Genomic DNA, 23,282 nt, shown 5'->3' with positions numbered 1-23,282 from the left:
TAGCAGCAACAAAAAAAATTGGGGGGCACAGACAACAGTAGAAAGCGCAAGAAGGTAGAGACAACAATATATCACACAAAGCAGCCACAACTGTCAGTAAGAGTGTCCACGATTGAGTCTTTGAATAAATTATTTAGGTATTCAGCTTCATCCTAGTTTTGTCCACATTTCTGCTAATTCAACTGATCTAGGTGATATTTATGACGTGTTAAGCCAAGATTTTAGCCAACAACTGTGTTGAGGAAAGTTATGTGACATGCATATCTGGCAACGTCACAATCATTCTTTGCTCTGGTTACACAAATCTACCTAGTATTTAGTATATTACATCATCACACCCATAAAGGTTGGATGTCTAAAACTATCCCTAATGTTATCTCAAATAGCTAGCAAGGAGAAACATACAGTAGTTACTGCTAATTTAGCAATGAAATATAATAGCCAAAGCTGCTAGCATGCTAGCTAATGATTAGTCTAGCCAACAACAATCAATGTAAAATTGTTCATCTGAAGTTCAAGAAGTTTGAAAACGTTGTACTGTGTAGGCATGAGAAATTGAGAGAACTGATCGAAGAGAAACAAACCACTGGCCTCTCAAATAGATGAAAGAAGAATTCACATGGCGCATGGTTGGTCCTATCGCTGGTCTGGTTACTGCAGCTGCTCTGTTTTGGAGGGATCATATAAACATTACACTACAATTGATCCCAAATCTTGTTTGACAATGTTTTTCCATTGCAGACAGTTCACATGCTTCCTGAACATAGCTGAGGCTTTTTGGCAGTGTTGCAAATACCACAACACAGAACTTATTACATTTTGTGTTGAGTGTGTGAGGTTTCCTGTCTTTAGTGCAGTCTGATCACACTCTAAATGCAATCGCCACACATGGAATAATGATGATTCATGGCTCATCCACACAAATATGGGTTTCCCCCTTTCTCTAGATAGAAGTTGGCTTACTTTTGAAGGATTATTTTCCATGTTGGCTTTATTGAAATTAAAATACTAATTGAATTGATGAGCTAAAGGCAAAAGGGGAACCTCTGTGATGAGGTTGATCCTGAAAAAGCATTATGGTCTTCTTCTGGAAGTGAAGGTGAGCATTTTCTTGTGTCATGACTGAAAAGTGATGTATATTTACCTGCAAGCCAATGACCTCAATTGTCCGTTGACACAATAATATGTTGCCTTAACATCCTAAACTCCCAGACTTTGGTACGGAATATATTTCGATTCTGGACAGTTGTGTGTAGTTTAAGTTATGAAATGTCAAATCTACCAAAGTAGGTATAACTCACTATGTGGCCTGGGTAGGAAAAAGGCAAGAGGCAGACAGGTATTTAACAACCTGTTAAAAGATTGTCCGGGGACACCACAAACCAAACATCAGCCCATGTCTCCAAGCAGCACTCATTAGAAAACAAGCTGCTTCCAATTACAGTACGATCCAATAGCCAAATCAATCTCTCTCCTGCCCTCACTCTTTGATTACTTCAGAAAATATTTATATTTCCTAATAACTTGAGTTTAGTCCAATGGCTCATGATTAAGTCCAGACTGAGACAATAAATGCAGAGAGAGAGAGAGAGGTAGTGTGTGGGAAATATTTTATTTTTTCTATGTGCTCCACATTTTCTTTGTGGAAAACTTGCAATTGTACGCTATGAAAATGTCCGTTTCAGCTGTGTAACAAATACAGATTTAAAGATTTGCACAATCCGTTTTTTAAATAATTTACACCATTGTTTCATGTTAAAGTTAAATATAAAGCATGCAAGTTGACATGACAAAATAAGACATTGCTAATTGTTTGCTAATGTAGCCAATTTCATCTAGCTGTCACAACAGACATGAGAATGAGAATCAATTGTTTTTAAATTCAACATTATGAGATAAAATGAGACAAATACAGCTGAAGTTACTTTGTAGATTTTATTAATGTCTTAAATTTGTGTTCTAGAATCAAAGATAGTATTATTCATTAAGTAAGTGTCAATCTATACATTCTGCAATAAAGTAATTTATAATGATTTTACAAATCTGTATATGCGCATCCATTATCTTTGATATACAGTACCTGTCAAGTATGGACACACCTACACATTCAAGAGTTTTTCTTTATTTTTTGTATTTTCTCTATTGTAGAATCATAGTGAAGACATCAACACTATGAAATAACACATATGGAGTCATTTAGTAACCAAAAAAGTGTTAAACAAATCAAAATATAGTTGAGATTTTAGATTATTCAAAGTTGCCCCCCTTTGCCTTGATGACAGCTTTGCACACTCTTGGCATTCTCTCAACCAGCTTCACCTGGAGTGCTTTTCCAACAGTCTTGAAGGAGTTCTCACATATGCTGAGCATTTGTTGGCTGCTTTTCCTTCACTCTGTGGTCCAACTCCTCCCAACCTTCTCAATTGGATCCCAAGTGGCGCAGCGGTCTAAAACACTGCATCTCAGTACTACAGGTGTCACTACAGACCCTGGATTGATTCCAGGCTGTACCACAACAGGCCGTGATTGGGAGCCCCATAGGTTGGCAGCCATGCTGGTTAAGGGTGCCTTGAATTCTACATAAATCACTGATAGTGTCACCAACAAAGCACCCCCACAACATCACACCTCCTCCTCCATGCTTCACGTTGGGAACCACACATACGGTGATCATCCGTTAACCTACTCTGCGTCTCACAAAGACACGGCGGTTGGAACCAAAAATCTCAAATTTGGACTCATCAGACCAAAGGACAGATTTCCACAGGTCTAATGACCATTGCTTGTGTTTCTAGGCCCAAGCAAGTCTCTTCTAATTATTGATGTCCTTTAGTAGTGGTATCTTCGCAGAAATTCGAACATGAAGGCCTGATTCACGCCATCTACTCTGAACAGTTGATGTTGAGATGTGTCTGTTACTTAAACTCTGTGAAGCAATTATTTGGGCTGCAATTTCTGAGGCTGGTAACTCCAATTAACTTATCCTCTGTAGCAGAGGTAACTCTGTGTCTTTCTCATGAGGACCACCACAGGAAAGAGACAGTTTCATCATAGCGCTTGATGGTTTTTGTGACTGCACTTGAAGAAACTTTCAAAGTTCTTGAAATTTTCCGTACTGACTGACCTTCATGTCTTAAAGTAATGATGGACTGTCGTTTCTCTTTGCTTATTTGAGCTGTTCATGCCATAATATGGACTTGATCTTTTACTAAATAGGGCTATCTTTTGTATACTTTTCACAACACAACTGATTGGCTCAAACGCATTAACAAGGAATGATATTCCACAAATTAACCTTTTAACAAGGCACACCTGTTAATTGACATGCATTCCAGGTGACTACCTCATGAAGCTCATTGAGAGAATGCAAAGAGTGTGCAAAGCTGTCATCAAGGCAAAGGGTGGCTACTTTGAAGTATCTAACATATATTTAGATTTTTTTTAACAGTTTTTTGGTTACTACATGATTCTATATGTGTTATTTCATACTTTTCATGTCTTCACTAATATTCTTCAATAAAGAAAAATCATTGAATGAGTATGTGTCCAAACTTTTGACTGGTACTGCAATTGTTTTGCTTAAGGTCATCAAATGTATGATATTTACATCAAGATTCGTGTAGAATCATTCTGTGAGGTTCACTAATGAACATGATTTTCAGAATTTATTTTAGTCAATATTTGTTCAATGGCATAATCGGGCCTTTAAATAAAGACTTGACTGTATTCTATCTCTTTTGGCAGGAAGTGAATGTACATCAAAGCACCCTTTTCCCAACACTGGCAAATCATCTTCTCCATCACATTTCAGTAGGTGGCCACATCCCTACCATGTGTAAGCTGTCTGACACCAGTAGTGTCTACTGTCTGTGGGAGGTCATCACTGTATGGTACAGCAGTTCTGGAAGGCTTTTACGCCTGGTGGGGTGTGTGTGTGTGTGTGTGTGTGTGTGTGTGTGTGTGTGTGTGTGTGTGTGTGTGTGTGTGTGTGTGTGTGTGTGTGTGTGTGTGTGTGTGTGTGTGTGTGTGTGTGTGTGTGTGTGTGTGTGTGTGTGTGTGTGTGTGTGTGTGTGTGTGTGTGTGTGTGTGTGTGTGTGTGTGTGTGTGTGTGTGTGTGTGTCGGGGTAAATTTGATGCTTATATTTCGATAGAGAAAGATGCATTCTGGTATTATTAATACACAGTAATATATGTGCGATAGCAGCATGGTCATACTATGGACAAAGAGCATAGCTGGTTGTTGGCTTCCAAAGACACTAACAACACTGGAACAGGTTGTATTCTATATTCTATACATCATAATCATCATGTACAGGAAATGTAGTGGAGGAAAGAAAGCACCCTGGCAATCAGCCTAACTAGAGATCGTTGAAACAAATTAATCCTTTGCCGTTTAAATTGACACTATAATCCATCATTGGCAAATCGAACTCTGTGAGCTATCTTGAAACTGCTGCCTTCTTAGATTGCCCCTTGGGGCGAACAGACACAGAGGGCAAAGAGAGTAATCTAAGCTGCTAAATGAACTCCATAACCCCCCCCCCCACCCTCACCCCCACCCCCCACCCACACACACACACACATACACACACACACACACAATCATACACATGTACTGTACTTTATACACACAGTTTATTGAGCAGACCTTTAAAAACTATAATGTATTACTTCGGAGTCAATCAGTAGTGATATACAGTACTTGTTAATTGATTAAAAATGTGTTATACACAACATCACATACCATGAAGCAACTATGTGTGTGCTGCTGTTGGTAAACACACCAAGGGGTTGAGATTTTCCCCTTTCATTATATTATATACTACAACTGTGTTTTTATTACTTACCCCAAAGGAGATAAAACCATACCTCCAATTTAATGTAAAGCCATTACTGTTCTGATTTCTTATACCACCAACGAATGCTCTCCTTCAAACAGTGTGTGATTATCTTCAGTATTTCAATTGGCCTGTGTACTAGGTTATTTACCTTTATTTTACCCAGTTCTTTGCCATTTTGGCATGTGTTTTACCACCAATCTCCTCTTTCACCTAAAACCAACAGACTATTCCACTTTTAATCTGATTTGTCCTAATAAAGATGAAGAAATCATCTGCCGACAATTAAACAATGGATATCCAAGTATCAACAATGGATTAATTGTAGTGAACACTGCTTTAATGCTGAATTCATGAAATCAGCCATGTTTAAGATGTTTGCGTAGATAAGACATTGCTATACACACAGAGTGCCTCAACAAAGTACACATATTCACTATCAGTGTAATAAAATGTATCATTTGTAATCTCTTGATGCTTAATGAAGAGAAACATAGCCCTACAGATTATAAAAATCCTGACCTATACAATGACAGTAGATTTTTTATCTCAAATATGCAGAGTCAATAAGTGTTCAATTTTTATGAACAATTGAAGTCACATAGCATTGTGAGACATTGCAACTTTGTATGAATTCATGATAGCCATTTAATAGTTTGTTAGTGACAAACTTTACCTTAAATACTACAATAAACTTCAGTTCTACAGTCGGCCTACGTACAGTAGGCCTACGTAAAAGTCACACTAAGAATGTCATGTTTGTCATTTATTATCTTGTCTTGTCCCTGTGCTTCCCATGCTATTCGTTTCCCTCTGCTGGTCTTATTTGGTTCTTTCCCTCCTTCTAGCCCTCTCTCTCCCCCTCCCTCTCTCACTCTCTCGCTCTCTCTTCTCTCTATCGTTCCGTTCCTGCTCCCAGCTGTTCCTATTCCCCTAATCATCATTTAGTCTTCCCACACCTGTTCCCGATCCTTTCCCCTGATTAGAGTCCCTATTTATTCCTTTGTGTTCCGTTCCTGTGCCGTCGGTTCCTTGTATTGATTTCACCATGCTGTGATTGCGTTTCGCCCTGTCCTGTCGTGTTTTTGCCGTGATTGTGTATCACCCTGTCCTGTCGTGTTTTGTGCCTTCATCAGACGCTGCGTGTGAGCAGGTGTCTAGTCGACTATGCGCCTACCCGGCGACCTGCAGTCTGTGGCCGCTTCTCCAGTTGTTTTCCCCTCTACAAATCGAGAGGATTTCTGTTATTCCGTTTTGGACTTTAATAAACTCTGTTTCTGTTAAGTTTTGGGTCCACCTTCACCTGCATAACAGAAGGAACCGACCAAGGAATGGACCCAGCGACTTCAAACACTGCCGTCAAGATCCAAGGAGCCATGCTCAGATTTCTGCTGCTCGCCATGCCGTGGAGAACCTGGCCGCTCAGGTTTCCGACCTCTCTGGACAGTTCCAGAGTCTACGTCTCGTGCCACCTGTTACTTCCTGGCCTGCCGAGCCTCCAGAACCTAGGGTTAATAACCCACCTTGCTACTCCGGGCAGCCCACTGAGTGCCGCTCCTTTCTCACGCAGTGTGAGATTTGTTCTATCTCAAACCAACACATACTCTAGAGAGAGAGATTCTCAGTTGCTTACGTCATTTCACTCCTTACTGGCCGGGCTCGAGAATGGGGCACAGCTATCTGGGAGGCAAGGGCTGATTGCTCTAACAAATTCCAGAACTTTAAAGAGGAGATGATTCGGGTACTTCCTTATGCCAAGGTGAACGGTCCATAACGGATTATTCCATTGAGTTTCGCAATCTTGCTGCCTCTAGTGAAACGAGCCGGCGCTGCTCGCTCGTTTTCTGGAGGGACTCCACGCAGTGGTTAAGGATGAGATTCTCTCCCGGGAGGTTCCTTCAGATGTGGACATCCGCATAGAACGACGGGTAGATCTTCGCACCGGGCTCGTGGAAGAGAGCATCAACGGTGTTTCCCTGCTTAACCATCTCCCTCCTCTGGCTTTGAGACTGTTTTTTGTTAATTCATGTCCAGTAAGAGGCCAGAGCCCATCAGTAAGCGGAGGGCTACTGGTGAGCGCTACTACTCAGGTTTCATCTAGATCTTGTAAATGTCGGTCCATCTACGCTGGACCGGTTCGGGTGCTACATGCAGTGCCTTGATTGACTCTGGGGCTGAGGGTTGTTTCATGGATGAAGCATGGGTTCGGAAACATAACATTCCTTTCAGACCGTTAGACAAGCCTACGCCCATGTTTGCCTTAGATGGTAGTCATCTTCCCAGTATCAAATTTGAGACACTACCTTTAACTCTCACAGTATCTGGTAACCACAGTGAGACTATTTCTTTTTGATTTTCCGTTCACCGTTTACACCTGTTGTTTTGGGTCATCCTGGCTAATGTCAAGTAATTCTATCCTATCCTGGAACGTTTCTTGTCATGTGAAGTGTTTAATGTCTGCCATCCCTCCCGTTTCTTCTCTCCCTACTTCTCAGGAGGAACCTGGCGATTTGACAGGAGTGCCGGAGGAATATCATGATCTGCGCACGGTCTTCAGTCGGTCCCGAGCCAACTCCCTTCCTCCTCACCGGTCGTATGATTGTAGTATTGATCTCCTTCCAGGGACACGCCTCCTCGAGGTAGACTATACTCAACGTAAGGCTCTCGAGGATTATTTGTCTGTGTCTCTTGACGCCGGTACCATAGTGCCTTCTTCTTCTCCGGCCGGGGCGGGGTTCTTTTTTGTTAAGAAGAAGGACGGTACTCTGCGCCCCTGCGTGGATTATCGAGGCTGAATGACATAACGGTTAAGAATGTTATCCGCTTCCCCTTATGTCATCAGCCTTCGAATTCTGCAGGGAGCCAGGTGCTTTACTAAGACCTTCGTAACGCTTACCATCTCGTGCGCATCAGAGAGGGGGGACGAGTGGAAAACGGCGTTTAACACTCCGTTAGGGCATTTTGAGTACCGGGTTCTGCCGTTCGGTCTCGCCAATGCGCCAGCTGTTTTTCAGGCATTAGTTAATGATGTTCTGAGAGACATGCTGAACATTTTTGTTTTTGTCTATCTTGACTTTTTTCTCCGTCACTAGATTCATGTTCAGCACGTTGTTCTACAGCGCCTTTAGAGAATTGTCTCTACGTAAAGGCTGAGAAGTTCTTTTCTCGTGAAGGCATTCAGATGGATTCCGCTAGTGCTCAGTTTGGCCCGTTCAAACTTTTCTCGGTTCCGTTAAAGTATTCTATTCCGCTAAGGTCAAACTGTCAGTGATTGGCCCGTTCCAGGGTCACGTGTCGAGTTGCAGCGCTTTTTTAGGTTTCGCTAATTTCTATCGGCGTTTCATTCGTAATTTCGGTCAAGTTGCTGCCCCTCTCACAGCTCTTACTTCTGTCAAGACGTGTTTTAAGTGGCCCGGTTCCGCCCAGGGAGCTTTTGATCTTCTAAAAGAACGTTTTACGTCCGCTCCTATCCTCGTTACTCCTGACGTCACTAGACAATTCATTGTCGAGGTTGACTTCAGAGGTAGGCGTGGAAATTCTATCCCAGCGTTCCAGTCTGACGTAAGGTTCATCCGTGCTTATTTTTCTCATCGCCTGTCGCCATCTGAGCGCAACTATGATGTGGGTAACCGTGAACTGCTCGCCATCCGCTTAGCCCTAGGCGAATGGCGACAGTGGTTGGAGGGGGCGACCGTTCCTTTTGTCGTTTGGACAGACCATAAGAACCTTGAGTACATCCGTTCTGCCAAACGACTTAATGCCCGTCAAGCTAGTTTGTGATTTCTTACCGTCCGGGTAGCAAGAACACCAAGCCTGATGCCTTATCCCGTCTGTTTAGTTCTTCTGTGGCTTCTACTGATCCCGAGGGGATTCTTCCTTATGGGCGTGTTGTCGGGTTGACAGTCTGGGGAATTGAAAGACAGGTTAAGCAAGCACTCACGCACACTGCGTCGCCGCGCGCTTGTCCTAGTAACCTCCTTTTCGTTCCTGTTTCCACTCGTCTGGCTGTTCTTCAGTGGGCTCACTCTGCCAAGTTAGCTGGTCATCCCGGTGTTCGAGGCACTCTTGCGTCTATTCGCCAGCGCTTTTGGTGGCCGACTAGGAGCGTGACACGCGCCGTTTCGTGTGCGTGTTCAGACTGCGCGCAGAAGAAGTCTGGTAATTTTTTTCTGCTTCTGCTCCTGGTCTTGCTGGGTCTCAGTCTGTTCCCTGCCATCGCATCTCTCCTGTTCTTGTCCCTGCCCTTGCTGTGTCTCAGTCTGTCCCTAGTTCTCATTTTTTTTTTTTAGAGTAGTACCCTAGTTTCCCTTTTTATCGTTTTTCGTTACGGTCCTGAGGAGAGGAGTTGGGTTCTTTCTCGGGACGTGCTGGACCGATCTATGATTTCCTCCGTTGCCGCCAGTGTTCCTCCTCGAGAGCGCCAGGAGGCGCTCGGTGAGTGGGGGTACTGTCATGTTTGTCATTTATTATCTTGTCTTGTCCCTGTGCTTCCCATGCTATTCGTTTCCCTCTGCTGGTCTTATTTGGTTCTTTCCCTCCTTCTAGCCCTCTCTCTCCCCCTCCCTCTCTCACTCTCTCGCTCTCTCTTCTCTCTATCGTTCCGTTCCTGCTCCCAGCTGTTCCTATTCCCCTAATCATCATTTAGTCTTCCCACACCTGTTCCCGATCCTTTCCCCTGATTAGAGTCCCTATTTATTCCTTTGTGTTCCGTTCCTGTGCCGTCGGTTCCTTGTATTGATTTCACCATGCTGTGATTGCGTTTCGCCCTGTCCTGTCGTGTTTTTGCCGTGATTGTGTATCACCCTGTCCTGTCGTGTTTTGTGCCTTCATCAGACGCTGCGTGTGAGCAGGTGTCTCAGTCGACTACGGCCTGCGCCTACCCGAAGCGACCTGCAGTCTGTGGCCGCTTCTCCAGTTGTTTTCCCCTCTACAAATCGAGAGGATTTCTGTTATTCCGTTTTGGACTTTAATAAACTCTGTTTCTGTTAAGTCGCGTTTGGGTCCACCTTCACCTGCATAACAAAGAATCCCTGAAAGTAATTATTTTGTAACTACTCAAAAGCCTATAATATCAGTTACAACCAGATGTAATAATTAAGTTTTTATCCGCACAGAAGTCTGACTTGATTCCCAAATATGCTGTAATTTGTTCTACATAACTTTCAGCGTTAAGACAACACTGTTGCCTTGGGAGTTGTGGACGGAGCGGTTTTTCACAGAACAATGTGTTCTCACAGGATGCACTCTACAGGAAAGCTTCAGGATTTCATGTTTCATGTTTTCATCTACAAAGTTACATTTCTGAAAAAGAGTCTGAGAAACATGAATATAAGCATAACTTCACACTTGAATGGTCCACTATACACAGTATAATATACATAGTGTGATTAGAATCAGATGTAAAACTATGACTATATGTTTCTGAAGAGAACATAAAGAAATGTTCATGTTGTTTTTTAAGGACAGTTGACATGTCACTCAAGGAAGACCAATAAAGGGCAGGGACCACTAGAGCTCTTTTACCCTGTCACAGATTAGTGGATGGAGCTCATTTGTGAGGGCTGTCTGTCTGTCTGTCTGTCTACCTGTCCATCAAACTGCTTCACTGAAGAGAGCATGAAATCAATGTCAATTCTGTAGGAGGCAAATGTAGGTGTAAAATAAAAAGGTTATACCCCAGGCCAAAATACATTACAACACAGTTCATGACACTAGGAATATGCTCAGAAATTAGGTGAAAATAACATAAGGAACTATGCTATCTTTCCAAAAAATATTACTTGTTTCCATAGTACACTATGACTAGCCCTATCTTAGTTTTACCTTAATTAATAACTTCCACTTAAATACTTCACCACTAATATAATTGTTGAGAAGATTCAACAGGACATTTGTTTATTCAACTTTATGGATTGCTGATATAGGTTAAAGAGTGAGATTCACACAGACTAAAGTGTTGCCAGTGGTTGGCCTCCGGCTGTTTTTGGGGAGGATAGTTGTTTCCCCCTTGACATCTAACTCAATCAGCCTCTTCAAGTTGATTAGCCTGGTTAACCTTTGCACCCAGCTGGGTCTGGACGGGTTAATCAGGCCGGGATCTCAGAGGCCTTCAGGTCAGTATCCCTCTATCTCCCGCTTAAAGGACTTGGTGAAGGCAGAGATAAGATTAAAGTGAACTTTCATCCTTGCCTTGCCGCCTCACCCAAACACAGAGGCTCACCTGCCACTGCCTGATCCCAGTATTGCCTACTCCTTTAATAAGCATGCATTTAACCATAGACATTATTTTTCAGAATATATCTCCTTTATCTATAAAATATGGCTATAGTAAGGAAGTAATGCATATTAGGTATTGTGTTTGAGTACCACTGTCAACAAGTAGGTCGATCCTTTAGGCTGCATATTTTCCCAAATGCTATTTTCTGGTCACCAAAAATGAGGTAGCCCTAGCTAATTATTGATAAATTAAAGCTAGAATCCTCAATTGAAAAAATAAGAGACCAGCACCCTGCCTGTGTTTTGGTAAAAAGCTGAGGGATGGACCTGGCGAAATGTAGCCACGCTCAAATTCAGAGACAGAGCCATGAATGCGCGGATTGATCATTAAGGATATCTGAAGTATAGTTTTAAGCAGGGTTGTTTGTTTACATTTACAGTGTTTACAAACAGTGGAATAAAACATGGTAGGGTACTAAAGTTGAACTCGGCTCATTATTCTTTAAAATCAATGGGTATATGATTCATTTATAAGTCCAAAATACATGTAGCAACTAAGGTTTCCAGCTTTTACGATCACGTTGTCAATTCATTTGTTGACTAAACATAATTTTAGTGAACAAAGGTTGTACTGTTTCTTCATTTTTTAGCTTAACCTGTTACATGAGTGAAGTCTTTTTCAAAGCACGACCATGAAATCAACCACTGACTTGGCCATTCACTGTCTATCGATTCACCTAACTGCGCTCATCTCGATCAGGGCACATCTTAAAGCCCTGTGTCCCAGAGTGTGCGCTTTGCTTTACAAACAATAATAAAGTGATTTACAGCTTTTCGGTGGACTGAGAATGGAAAATCGTTAAAGATCCTGAAAATTGTGTGTGATCAGTAAATATTTAGTGTGGCGACATCCTCGAGTCTCGTCCTAATCGATGTAGGTCCCGATGGGGGTGCGCTATTGTGTATGGAGGCTTGCTGTGCCCTATAGCCCATGCTTTTAGATTCTGTCTTGAGATGGTCATTTTAGCCAAGAAGTGCACCACCAAAAATAACGGAAAATGTTTGTTGTAACTGTAGGCTACTTTTATCATTGATTCATCATAGACATAAGTTTATCCAGAGAATGTGAAAAAGTATAGGGCAAATCTGTTACTTTTCAACTGACGAAACTGCCCATATAGGTCTATTGCTGTCATTAGTTGTTATTCATTACTTGTCATCTCTATAGCTTTCGTTGTCCACACATAAGTCTATAGGCCTATCGTGGCTAATCTACAAAAGTAGGCTAACGGTTTAAATGTGAATGTTTGGAAGGCTCTTAAAGGCCATATGAAAATATATACTTCACCCCCTGAACTTCACAAAGGACCAAAAACTGTGAATATATTCAACCGTATAGTCTCTCTCTCTCTCTCTCTCAGTACAGAGGTCAGGTCAAATCACACTCTCTCCCCCCTCTCTCCGTCCCCCTCTCGATGTCTTTCTCTCAGTGTGTTAGTGGAAGTTTGTTTGAAGACATATGAGGATGAGAACGTAGCCTACTATCAGTGAAGCTATCTCTCAATTGAAATGCGCCTATCTGAAAGCAAACCTCTCCTTGCCCTGTTCACTATCAACAGTTGTGGTTGTCAACCACATCAACCACAATGCAAATAGTAATATTAACAGCAATAATTGGTCTACCAATACTTTCAAGTGTTACCAATAATAATAATAATATAGTTGTTACGACACACTGATATACGTTTTTCAGCAACGAAGGGATATTTTACAATTTGGGGTTATTCACTTGTCACCTAGACTATTGGTGTTATATGTTGAAACTGATTTACATCCAATATTCTGACACAAATGAAGCGATAATGTATAAAAGCATCACTACTTTCAATACAAACAGGTGTCTGCCTATATTCTGACTTCACCCCCTCCCTCTATACCTCTCATCCAGCCCACACAAAGCAGCGGCATACAGGCGCGTTTTTACCCATACTATAGAACAGAAAACACGCACAGGAGCATATTGCTTTTACTTTTCTCCTTTTTAAAGACAGCCATATCAACCACTACTTATGAAGACAAGTCCATTTACATTACACGGTTTAAGTTGAGCACATAAATTGAACAATTTCATTCCGTCTGGAAAGGACACCTTGCCTGTCTATTCTCGACATTATATCGAAAAGAGAAGACTAGTAGATATTCTGATGAGAGAAGATGCTTCACGCTGCGGACGAATCGACGTATGCATTTGGTACGTTTGTGAGAATAGCCTATATACATTATTGTCTACAATAATCTCACGATCTATTTTATGAAACATATAGGTGGGTTTATATGTAGCCTACCATGTGTTTCTGCTCAATATGTATTGCAATTAATGTTTCGATTAGACAATAATTATCTGGTTATGCGTCCTTGTATCTTTATCGATTGCCTGTAGCCTTGGTAAGACTCATTAGGTGTTAGCGATGTTTTAATGTAAAAAAAATGTGGTGTTTTAAGACTAAACAGCTTTTTGGTGTTTCCATTTTGATAGTCGTTTTATTTACGACCAAGACAACTACCTAATGCCAAGCATGCGCTCACATTCAAACATGTCATTAAGGAAACAAACATCACAAAATGTTTATACTCACCAATGGAGTGGTCATGTAGACTCCACAATACAACAATAAGATACACTGCAGACAGGGATATTATGTAGACCCTGGCGTTAACTTTAGAATGACTGTTACGCTCAAGACCAAGTATTATATCAATCAACGAATAAAAGCCTATACAAACATTATCTGTGCCTACAGAGCATATAGGATATGAAGAGCCGAAACAGAGACCTACACGCATACCTCGACGAAGTCCAAGTCAATTAGAAGACATTTTCTAAAACACTCTTTGAACTGGGAGCACATTACTTTGGTCAACGTGGAAGACGAGAGAACGAGGCATTTTCCATGTCGGAAGGCTCCTCGGAATTGAATCTCGATTTGAGACAGAAAGGATCCATACGCTAGGGGGCACCCAGATACTGTAATAGATCCCTTATTCTGTATCCCCCCCATTGACAGCATATGCTCTGATTTAGCTCTGTAAAATTTTCACAAGACCCAACTTTGACAGCCCCATTGTGATTTTGAAAGTACCAGCTAACAATGCTCAGATTAGAAACTTCAAGGAGCATATAGGGGCCAATTTAGGCTAAATACTTCATAGATATGCTTTGGTCTTCAAATGAAACACCATTCACTTAGCCCTATGCAAGACATATACGTATACGCACTCCATGAATGTTGTTAGCTATAGCCTAGAAATCATGAACCCCCCCCAAAAATCTAACATTAGCTCACCATATGTCTGGTTTTCTGATATGAACTGAGAGAGAGGTCCACACTCTCATATTGGCTATGTCCATGGCAAATCATTGTGTTGTGGGCTACATCTTGGACGCTAAGGCTACCTAAAATAGGCCTACTTTATAGACTAGAATAGACTAACGATTACAATCCCTGGTGCTTGTGTTTCATTTATTGTAGCTCTATAAAAAAGCAATTGATCATATACTTGCAAATGTATAGCCTACAGGTATTCATAATCATCACAACCAGAAGTATTTAAAAAATAGAAAGAATTTAATAATAGGCCAATGCGTGAGTTGATAGAAGGAAGTCTTGGTGTGGCATGTTCTGAAATAAGATGGTGCATATATTAGCTATTAGCCTATATTGTAATACAATGTACCATCACAGCATTGTGAATGAACATAGGCTAAGTTTTCAGATAATATGTCCTAATCAGTCTAATAAAACAACAATAATAGCCCTATTTGTATGCACATGTCATACAGCAAATGTGTTGCAATGACAGGAACATTTTCAACAAGCAATGTTATCATTTGTTTTGTACAAAGCCATATCGTATAATAATGTTTAATTGAATCGAGATTCATTTATGATAGCCTACTTCTACTGCATTCTGCAATCTCTAATGTAGCCTAATGGTAGACTGAAGTTTGACATTAATGCAGGAGCATGATAGGGTACTCCATCCCATAAAGGCATATATCAGATGTAAAAATACCATCCTCACCTCTCTCAGACTTGTAGATGTAAGGAAAAATAAACATCAGGAAACATTTATTAGGTTAGTGCTCTCCGGGATCCTTGAGACGTCGATACCTTTAACCCTAACCTTACTCTAACCTTAACCATATCCCTTACCTAACCTAACAATTTTAAATGTAAACTTCAAGGGACACCCCAAGAAACCCGGATAGCAACGACCCACTGACTTAAGCTATACTCAGTCACATAAGAAACATTATGTGGTCATAGAATGTAATCATTGAACATGAATTTACATGTATATTTAATGAAAAATGTGAGTGAATTAGAAGCACGGTCCTCTCTTCTAAATCGTCTCCTTTTAGGACCAAGCATCTTCTCGACCCCTATCCTGCTCTGGCAAGGCACCAAGTAGCACAAGTACCGACTAGCCAATGGGGTTCAGGGGGAGGTCCATGAGCTCTGACCAGTCAAACACAGTCACTTTCCTTATATGGCAGCTCATCTCCATGGTAACATGTGCTAAGTTGCAGCAGTCGTGTCAAAGTTCACTATATAGAGAGCTCAGTGAGCTGATCAGAGAGAAAGCATTCTGCCAGCCAAGCTCCTACTATTCGCAATCACTTCCTAACCTCACCCTTTTTAACATATTTGATCACTTTGATTCTCTGTTATTTTTTCTTATTCAATTTTCCGTGCATGAAGGAGGTTCTATAAGTTGTGATCTTTTTGTTTTATTATGACTTGCTTGTCGGAGAGTTGACTTCATATTTGACTAAAGCATTGGCTTCAGCTGCTCGCACCACCTCACAAGAAGAAAAGGGAGAAGCAGCAATATTTGTTTTACCAGTTGATGATTTTCATCAAGACTTGAGCTGGAACTTGATAGCGCTCTGCTGCTAGTGTGTAGCCTACATCAATTGTGTGTTTTATGCTGCTGTCACGTCGCCTACGTTCAACGTACTGCTCCGTTTCTTGAATAGGCTACCTCATTTCATTATCGCAATCATTTGCTATTTTTTCCCCCTTGAAGATATCCTGGATGGCTGACTGCAAGCGCCCCTGGACTTGGCCTCTAAGTGCAAGGCTGCGATTCAGCTCGCCATCACATCAGTTTTAAAACGTGTGCGTCGCATCGTCTACAACAGCAATATAATTTGACATTTTCGAAGATTCAACGAACAATCGACAACAGTAGGCTTTTGGCATTTATTTTTTAATTTTTACTATTAATTTTGATTACAGCGTGCTGCATTCTTTTAAGAAAACAAGCACCGCGAAATCAAAAACGGCAGACAAAAAGTTTCCTTTACGTTGACTGATAGATATGGCAATGGTAGTGTGGAGAGGCTCCCAGGACGATGTGTCTGAGTCCCAAGGTACCCTTTCTTCGCAATCTCAAGGAGGACTATCCCTTCCGACCCCTCAGATGAATCTGTCAGGCTCTCAGGTCGCCCCTCCGACCCCTCAGACAACCGTCCAAGGACCCCCGAACAACACTGTACAGTCTACGCCGACAAACCAGACGATGCAGTCGGAGAAACAGCAGCCACAGCACATAGAATGCGTTGTTTGCGGGGATAAATCTAGTGGTAAACACTATGGCCAGTTTACTTGCGAGGGGTGCAAAAGCTTCTTCAAACGGAGCGTACGAAGGAACCTCAGTTACACATGCCGTGCCAACAGGAATTGTCCCATTGACCAGCACCATCGCAATCAGTGTCAGTACTGCCGCCTCAAAAAATGTCTGAAAGTTGGCATGAGACGGGAAGGTATTGGGATTTTTATTTTCTTGTTGATTTATTTGCGCTGTATGTAGTGCGCTGAATGAATTGTGTAACTGTATGTGTTTCCGTCTCCCATATTCTCTCCCGGATTCTTCTTCCATAGGCTACGCGGCCGAAGCACGCTATGGGGCCGTCAGAATTTAGTGCTTTAAGACCGATCGTAGCAAACCTTCCTTTTAGCGTTCGATTGAAGTGTTATATTTCTTAAACGCTATATTCATCATGTGGCCTTCACAAACAATAGTCAAAAGAGTTTGGATGGAGATTACTAGAACTGAATCGTCCTCTTGGAAGAGACAAAATGGATATGCATCTGTATTTGAATACAAGCGCATATACAACGTTATTATGGCGAGTGTGTAGTGAAGAGACAGCTTGTTTAGATCCCACGCATTACGTGTCGTGTTAATCTCGACCAGAAAACTGAGCTGTAAAAAGAAAATAGCATACGTGTATCATTAAAATTGTTATATTCAATAATCAGTCGAAAATAGTAGTCAATATAAAACAAGCCGAATAGATTTCTAAGTAGGTTAAGGGTTACAACATGCAGGGACTGCCTTGCCTTTGTGCTTCTAGTGAGCTCATGTTGTTGTAGCCAAACACCAAAATGAAAATGTAAAACCCAGATTTATAACTAGCCTACTTCGAAAATGTTCCATAGAGTGGCCATTACTTTTCTGGGCAATATGTTTGTATCGATCTCTACAGTAAATAACAGTCATTGTTTGTAAGTATGTAGGCTAGCCTATTTGTTGTAGCCTATGTATTGTTTTAGTTTATAATGTTGGATCCATAGATTTCATCATAGCATTTGAATAGCAAAAGTAATGTCTAAACTGGTACATCCGATGTGTATTCCTCGAACTGCTATAGTGTAATAACATTTGACATAGCCTCCTGGTCAGGAGGATTACAATGTCTCTTGATGTGTAGAATTCAGGCATCAATATCTGCAGTTTCTCTTTTTACTGCAGCGGTGCAACGGGGACGGATGCCACCCACACAGCCACACCATGGTCAGTTCGCCTTGACAAATGGGGACCCACTGCACTGCCATTCCTACTTATCCGGATATATATCTCTACTGCTACGAGCGGAGCCCTACCCAACGTCCCGGTATGGCAGTCAATGCATGCAACCCAACAACATCATGGGCATCGAGAACATATGTGAACTGGCGGCCAGGATGCTGTTCAGTGCCGTGGAGTGGGCCAGGAATATCCCCTTCTTTCCAGACCTTCAGATTACTGACCAGGTGGCTCTTCTGCGGTTGACCTGGAGTGAGTTATTTGTGCTCAACGCCGCACAGTGCTCCATGCCTCTCCATGTGGCTCCACTTCTGGCGGCGGCTGGCCTACACGCCTCCCCCATGTCTGCGGACAGAGTGGTTGCCTTTATGGACCACATTAGGATCTTCCAAGAACAAGTGGAAAAGCTGAAAGTTTTGCACGTTGACTCTGCTGAATACAGCTGCTTGAAGGCAATTGTGCTCTTCACTTCAGGTAAGCTCAAAATTGCAACAACAAAAAAACAATAAGAATATATCATTTCCAGTTATGCGTTTAGAGAATGTGTTTAGGTCAGGTATGCTTTGTTTTTTTCCAGTTGAAAACAATACTAGGCTAGGCATGCAAAATAATATATAAACAGTGTACATTTTCGCAAACGCCTGGCCTGTCCTAAAATCCCATAGAGGATAAAAACATAGGCCTGTGGCTATCAACTGCCTGTAGGCCTATATCACTGCACTGTTGGGCATTAGTCATAAAATGGCCCACCATTTGCATTTACTGCTTGGTCAGGCATAGGCACACTTGATTCAATTTGTGTCCACTCCCATTCATGAATTTAGAGATTAATACTGAATAACAAGTTTATTCATATGAATTCCCCTTTCCCCCAATACAGCAACAGTTTGTGCCCCTTCATACAGTGTCCTAAATGCGCTGTCCCAAATATATACTCTGAAGATAACTTTGACCCACATCATAAAAGTCACTCATACGAATATTTCAGTGGTGACATGCTATCAAAAACAAACTGTCGGTATTTTTGTTGAAGTTATACTTTGAGAATAGTTTGCTTACCAATCAAACATATTGTTTATGTCGTGAATAGACAACAACGTAGCCTATTCTTGCCATACATTGTAGGGAATAGCGTATTTTATTGACGGAATAGCGTATTTTATTGAAGATTTCATTAATAAAATAACAACTTTGCCTTTCTACAACATTTCGCCTGATCACACGACGGACATTACACACATTTCGGGAAAATACTTTCAATTCTCCTCTGTTCTCTTAGGAAGATCTAGGCATCCAATACACTTTATGGACTCCTTCCAGAACTGGGTCATGACCCAGACTACCCTCCTATATGATTACATTACATAATTAAAGTGGGGAATAAAGAAAAAGTGTGAAAATACACAAACTTACGCAGAAATAAGCTATTACTAATCTAAAGTATAAACCTTCAACATTTGATTATTTTTATGTAACTACTAACATTTAGCTATTGGTGTAGGCAAATTCTACAAAAATACCTGTGGGTTTAAACAATATATCGTTGTGATAATGAATGCTTCATTTAGTCTATTTGAATCTTTATTTGATTGCATGTAGGCTATTGTGTATTCCATTAATAGGCTATGTAGACTACAAGAGTTTGCACTGCTAAGCTACATATCATTGATCCGCCATTTTTGGGGGTTATTACGGTGACTTGGTAAATACAATCGCTGTTTGTGGTTGTTTCGGTTTCGAGCCCTACTTCAAGCGAAATCACAAGGCAGTAGCCTACAGAGGTCACCATGTCACAACTCTCACCGTGTCAGCGCGTGCGCGAGTGTGTATGTATGTGTGTGTTTGTGTGTCTTAACCCAAACTACTATTAAAATGTAAACATTTGTGATTGAGTTCGATACTTGTCTAGTTGATTACAAACAATTGCCAGTTTCCATATAAGGCAACAAAAAAAGGAATTTGCCTGTTCTTATTCACCGCACTACAGTGCCACTAATAATCACAAAGCATATTGATGATTAGCCTATGCACAGGACATAAATGGTGACTATTATTAGACAGTTTATCAATAAAATAATGTAGGCCTACTGAATATGATATTTATGTTGATATTAGTAGCGATAACTGAATGTTATGTTTGATTATACAGAATCACAGTTGGATTGTTTTTTGATTGTTTAATCAATATGCAATATAGGTTGTTATATTATGGCCTACAAGCACACCTCAGCGGCCACAGTCAAAATCATTCTGATTTAACACCGCAAACAGGGTATGTTTTCTTTAAATTTACAAGCAGCCCAATTGACTAAACATTGTTTGTACTTTAAGCGCACCTGTCACCGTCATATATATATATATATCATATATATATTGCCAACGAGAGGGATATTATGCATTAGTAGTGTTATGTCGTAAATATGTGTTGAATTTTGGGTCCAGCATGATTAATGTTTATTTTATTTTTTTCAGACGCTTGTGGCCTCTCAGATGTGGCCCATGTGGAAAGTTTGCAAGAGAAGTCCCAGTGCGCCCTGGAGGAATATGTTCGGAGCCAGTATCCCAACCAGCCAACACGATTTGGGAAGTTGTTACTTCGCTTGCCTTCACTGCGCACAGTGTCTTCATCGGTCATAGAGCAATTGTTTTTCGTCCGATTGGTAGGTAAAACCCCAATTGAAACCCTCATCAGGGATATGTTGCTTTCGGGGAGCAGTTTTAACTGGCCCTACATGTCAATTCAGTAAGCAGAAGGAATGAACAAAGGGGTTAAGAATGGTTAGTGCTTCTTTTGTAGAAGGAAAACGGCTGTTACAAGAGCTTGCTTTCACAAAGAAAGACATTGTCATAAATGACTGTGAATTAAAAAAATTGAGACATTCATCGAACTTTCAAAATGCAGATAAAAGCTCCCCGTGTCATTCGGAATAAGTTGCTTCTTATCCATTTTTTAAGATAAATAAATAAAACGAAAACAAAAATAAGGAAAATGATTTTGGTAATCCTCAAATCGAAAATGAAACTATAAAGTGCATTTAAAATGAGTATTTGGAAAAACTTAGGAGAAAAGAAAAACTAAGTTTTCTTTTTCCAAATTAGCCTACTTGTCCTGTGTCCATGTATCTAGCTATTTTTTGTACTTTTATTTTGTTCCTCCTTTCTGGTTCCAAACCGGCCTATGTGATTCTGTAGTACAGGTGGTGTTCTTTTCTAAAACCATGACTTCTTTTGAAACAGTTAAGTAAGGTGAAATGTTCTTCAAGAATTAAAACTAAATCCACAGCAATATAGGAAAGGCTTATAACTACATGCTTAATGATGCAAACGCACTTACTCTTAGGATGGCCCACACTAAACTGGGCAAGGGAGTTTATTTTAGTGTTCAAGTTCAACTTTCTGATCCAGCTAAATCATTTCTCTTTCCAATTGAGAATATAGCCTAGGCTACGTGATGTTCCAGGGTTGCCCTGTTTTGCCATTGCTAAGTTGAGCCAATCGAACCACATCAGCTCTTAATATAGAACAAGGATTCTACAAGGCACTGTCGACAGTAAAACAGCTATTACAGAACAGTGAATGAAATAGCCTGCATACTGGCAACCTATGTTTAATGAACCCCTTTCTGGCTGTATTCAACTTCGTGTGTCCCCTCATGCACCCAGTTCGAAATGTTTGGCATTCATTTGCAGACAGTTCAAAAAAAATATTAAAGCCTTGAGATATGGGCTACTGAAGGGTGAGTGTGGCTTGTAAACGTAGATGCACAGCTATTTTAATTGTTATGTTCACTTAGATATGGTATTAACTACCAATATATTGAACATTGTGTCTTGCAATGTATAGGCCGAAACATCAATCAAAACAAGTCATACAATATCTAGTCATACAATATCTTATTTTGAAATTGGAAAGGTCAAGGGTCATATACCTTTTATGTAGGCCTACAGCTGGAATAGTGTTTAATAGCAGTATTATTACGATATCCCTGACATGTCACCCTCTCTACACTTCAAGCATTAAGTGCCTGAAAAGTAATTTCTTATCAAAACGTTGTTTAAGTATACAACTTTGAGAACACTATTAGATTTGAAACTTCAGTCTTATGCTCATGTATTTCACTTGAAAACATTAATTAGAGGCAGTATTGTTGTAAATATAGGTCAATTCATTTCAAAGAGTTTTCCTTTATACAAAGTATATGTGATTAAGAAAAACTGTGGTTGCCATTTTTCCGGTAATACAACGTCTTCAATTGAGTGACAGACTTAGCTAGTAGCACTGAAAGTTATGTTTGTAATGTATATACATATTACGACAAAAATGTTTTCTTTTTCATGTATTTAGACTGTGAATGCATGGCCACAGGTCGCTAACCTATTTTATCTTTGATATATATAAATGTAAATGTTTTTGACTGTATAGATATAATCTGTGCATTCAGTACACTAGCCCTTGTATTTAAAAAAGAAACAAAACGTTCAATAATAGGCTAAGACTAAACAGGGTGAGCTGGTTTGGAAAGGAGTAGCTATTTTGACTTAGTGTTCTGCTCCTTTGGTCTGTGACAGATGCCTTGTGTGTGTGTGTGTGTGTGTGTGTGTGTGTGTGTGTGTGTGTGTGTGTGTGTGTGTGTGTGTGTGTGTGTGTGTGTGTGTGTGTGTGTGTGTGTGTGTGTGTGTGTGTGTGTGTGTGTGTGTGTGTGTGTGTGTGTGTGTGTGTGTGTGTGTGTGTGTGTGTGTGTGTGTGTGTGTGTGTGTGTGTGTGTGTGTGTGTGTGTGTGTGTGTGTGTGTGTGTGTGTGTGTGTGTGTGTGTGTGTGTGTGTGTGTGTGTGTGTGTGTGTGTGTGTGTGTGTGTGTGTGTGTGTGTGTGTGTGTGTAAGCTAGCAATTTTGTCCTTGTTTTTGGGGCTTTTCTTCAACACACAAGACACCATGTTGTGGTTGGACATAAAGGGAACATATTATGTAGTTGATTGAACAGTGCTCTTTGGCTGTTCCCATGCCACATATGGACCAGAGAATGATACATGATTGTAATTATGAACAGTTTAAACTGACCCACGTTTTTATATAAATATATAAAAATATATGACTGCAGGGTATTGATAACGTATAGATACTTTTTTTATGATGATTATGATTATTAATTGCAAGTGATATATGTGAGTGTGTGTGGAAGTTTATAGTTGAACACAATTCTTGTTTGTTTGTGTTAGCTTATTGTAAACAAGCATTCTGCTGTAAATTTGTTCTTGGTATTAAATTATAATTTATGAATTGGAAAACAAAACGTTTTTTCATGTTTTTATTACTAAACAGTCAAAATAATGTGTGTGCATGTATGTGTGTATAT

General features: G+C 40.6%; 1 protein-coding gene across 3 annotated transcripts; it reads left to right on the top strand.

Annotated features, from left to right (window-relative positions):
• The first annotated feature begins 13,079 nt into the window (after window positions 1-13,079).
• On the top strand, window positions 13,080-21,989 carry LOC124000855 (COUP transcription factor 2-like). Of its 3 annotated transcripts, none has more exons than XM_046307541.1 (3): window positions 13,080-13,305; window positions 17,877-18,404; window positions 20,403-21,989. In XM_046307541.1, the coding sequence occupies exons 1-3, from the start codon at window positions 13,269-13,271 to the stop codon at window positions 20,675-20,677; spliced, it is 840 nt and encodes a 279-aa protein (XP_046163497.1). In that variant the 5' UTR covers window positions 13,080-13,268; the 3' UTR covers window positions 20,678-21,989. The 3 variants fall into 3 exon arrangements, with proteins under 3 accessions (XP_046163497.1, XP_046163484.1, XP_046163491.1); XM_046307528.1 differs by lacking the exon at window positions 13,080-13,305 and adding an exon at window positions 15,680-16,884 and having other exon boundaries at window positions 17,859-18,404; XM_046307535.1 differs by lacking the exon at window positions 13,080-13,305 and adding an exon at window positions 15,681-16,884.
• The last annotated feature ends 1,293 nt before the right edge of the window (window positions 21,990-23,282 follow it).

This window comes from Oncorhynchus gorbuscha, linkage group LG02 (genome assembly GCF_021184085.1).
Source record: "Oncorhynchus gorbuscha isolate QuinsamMale2020 ecotype Even-year linkage group LG02, OgorEven_v1.0, whole genome shotgun sequence".
Taxonomy (NCBI): Eukaryota; Metazoa; Chordata; class Actinopteri; order Salmoniformes; family Salmonidae; genus Oncorhynchus; species Oncorhynchus gorbuscha.
Note: the sequence above shows the minus strand (reverse complement) of the source record. Positions and strands in the feature narration are given on the sequence as shown.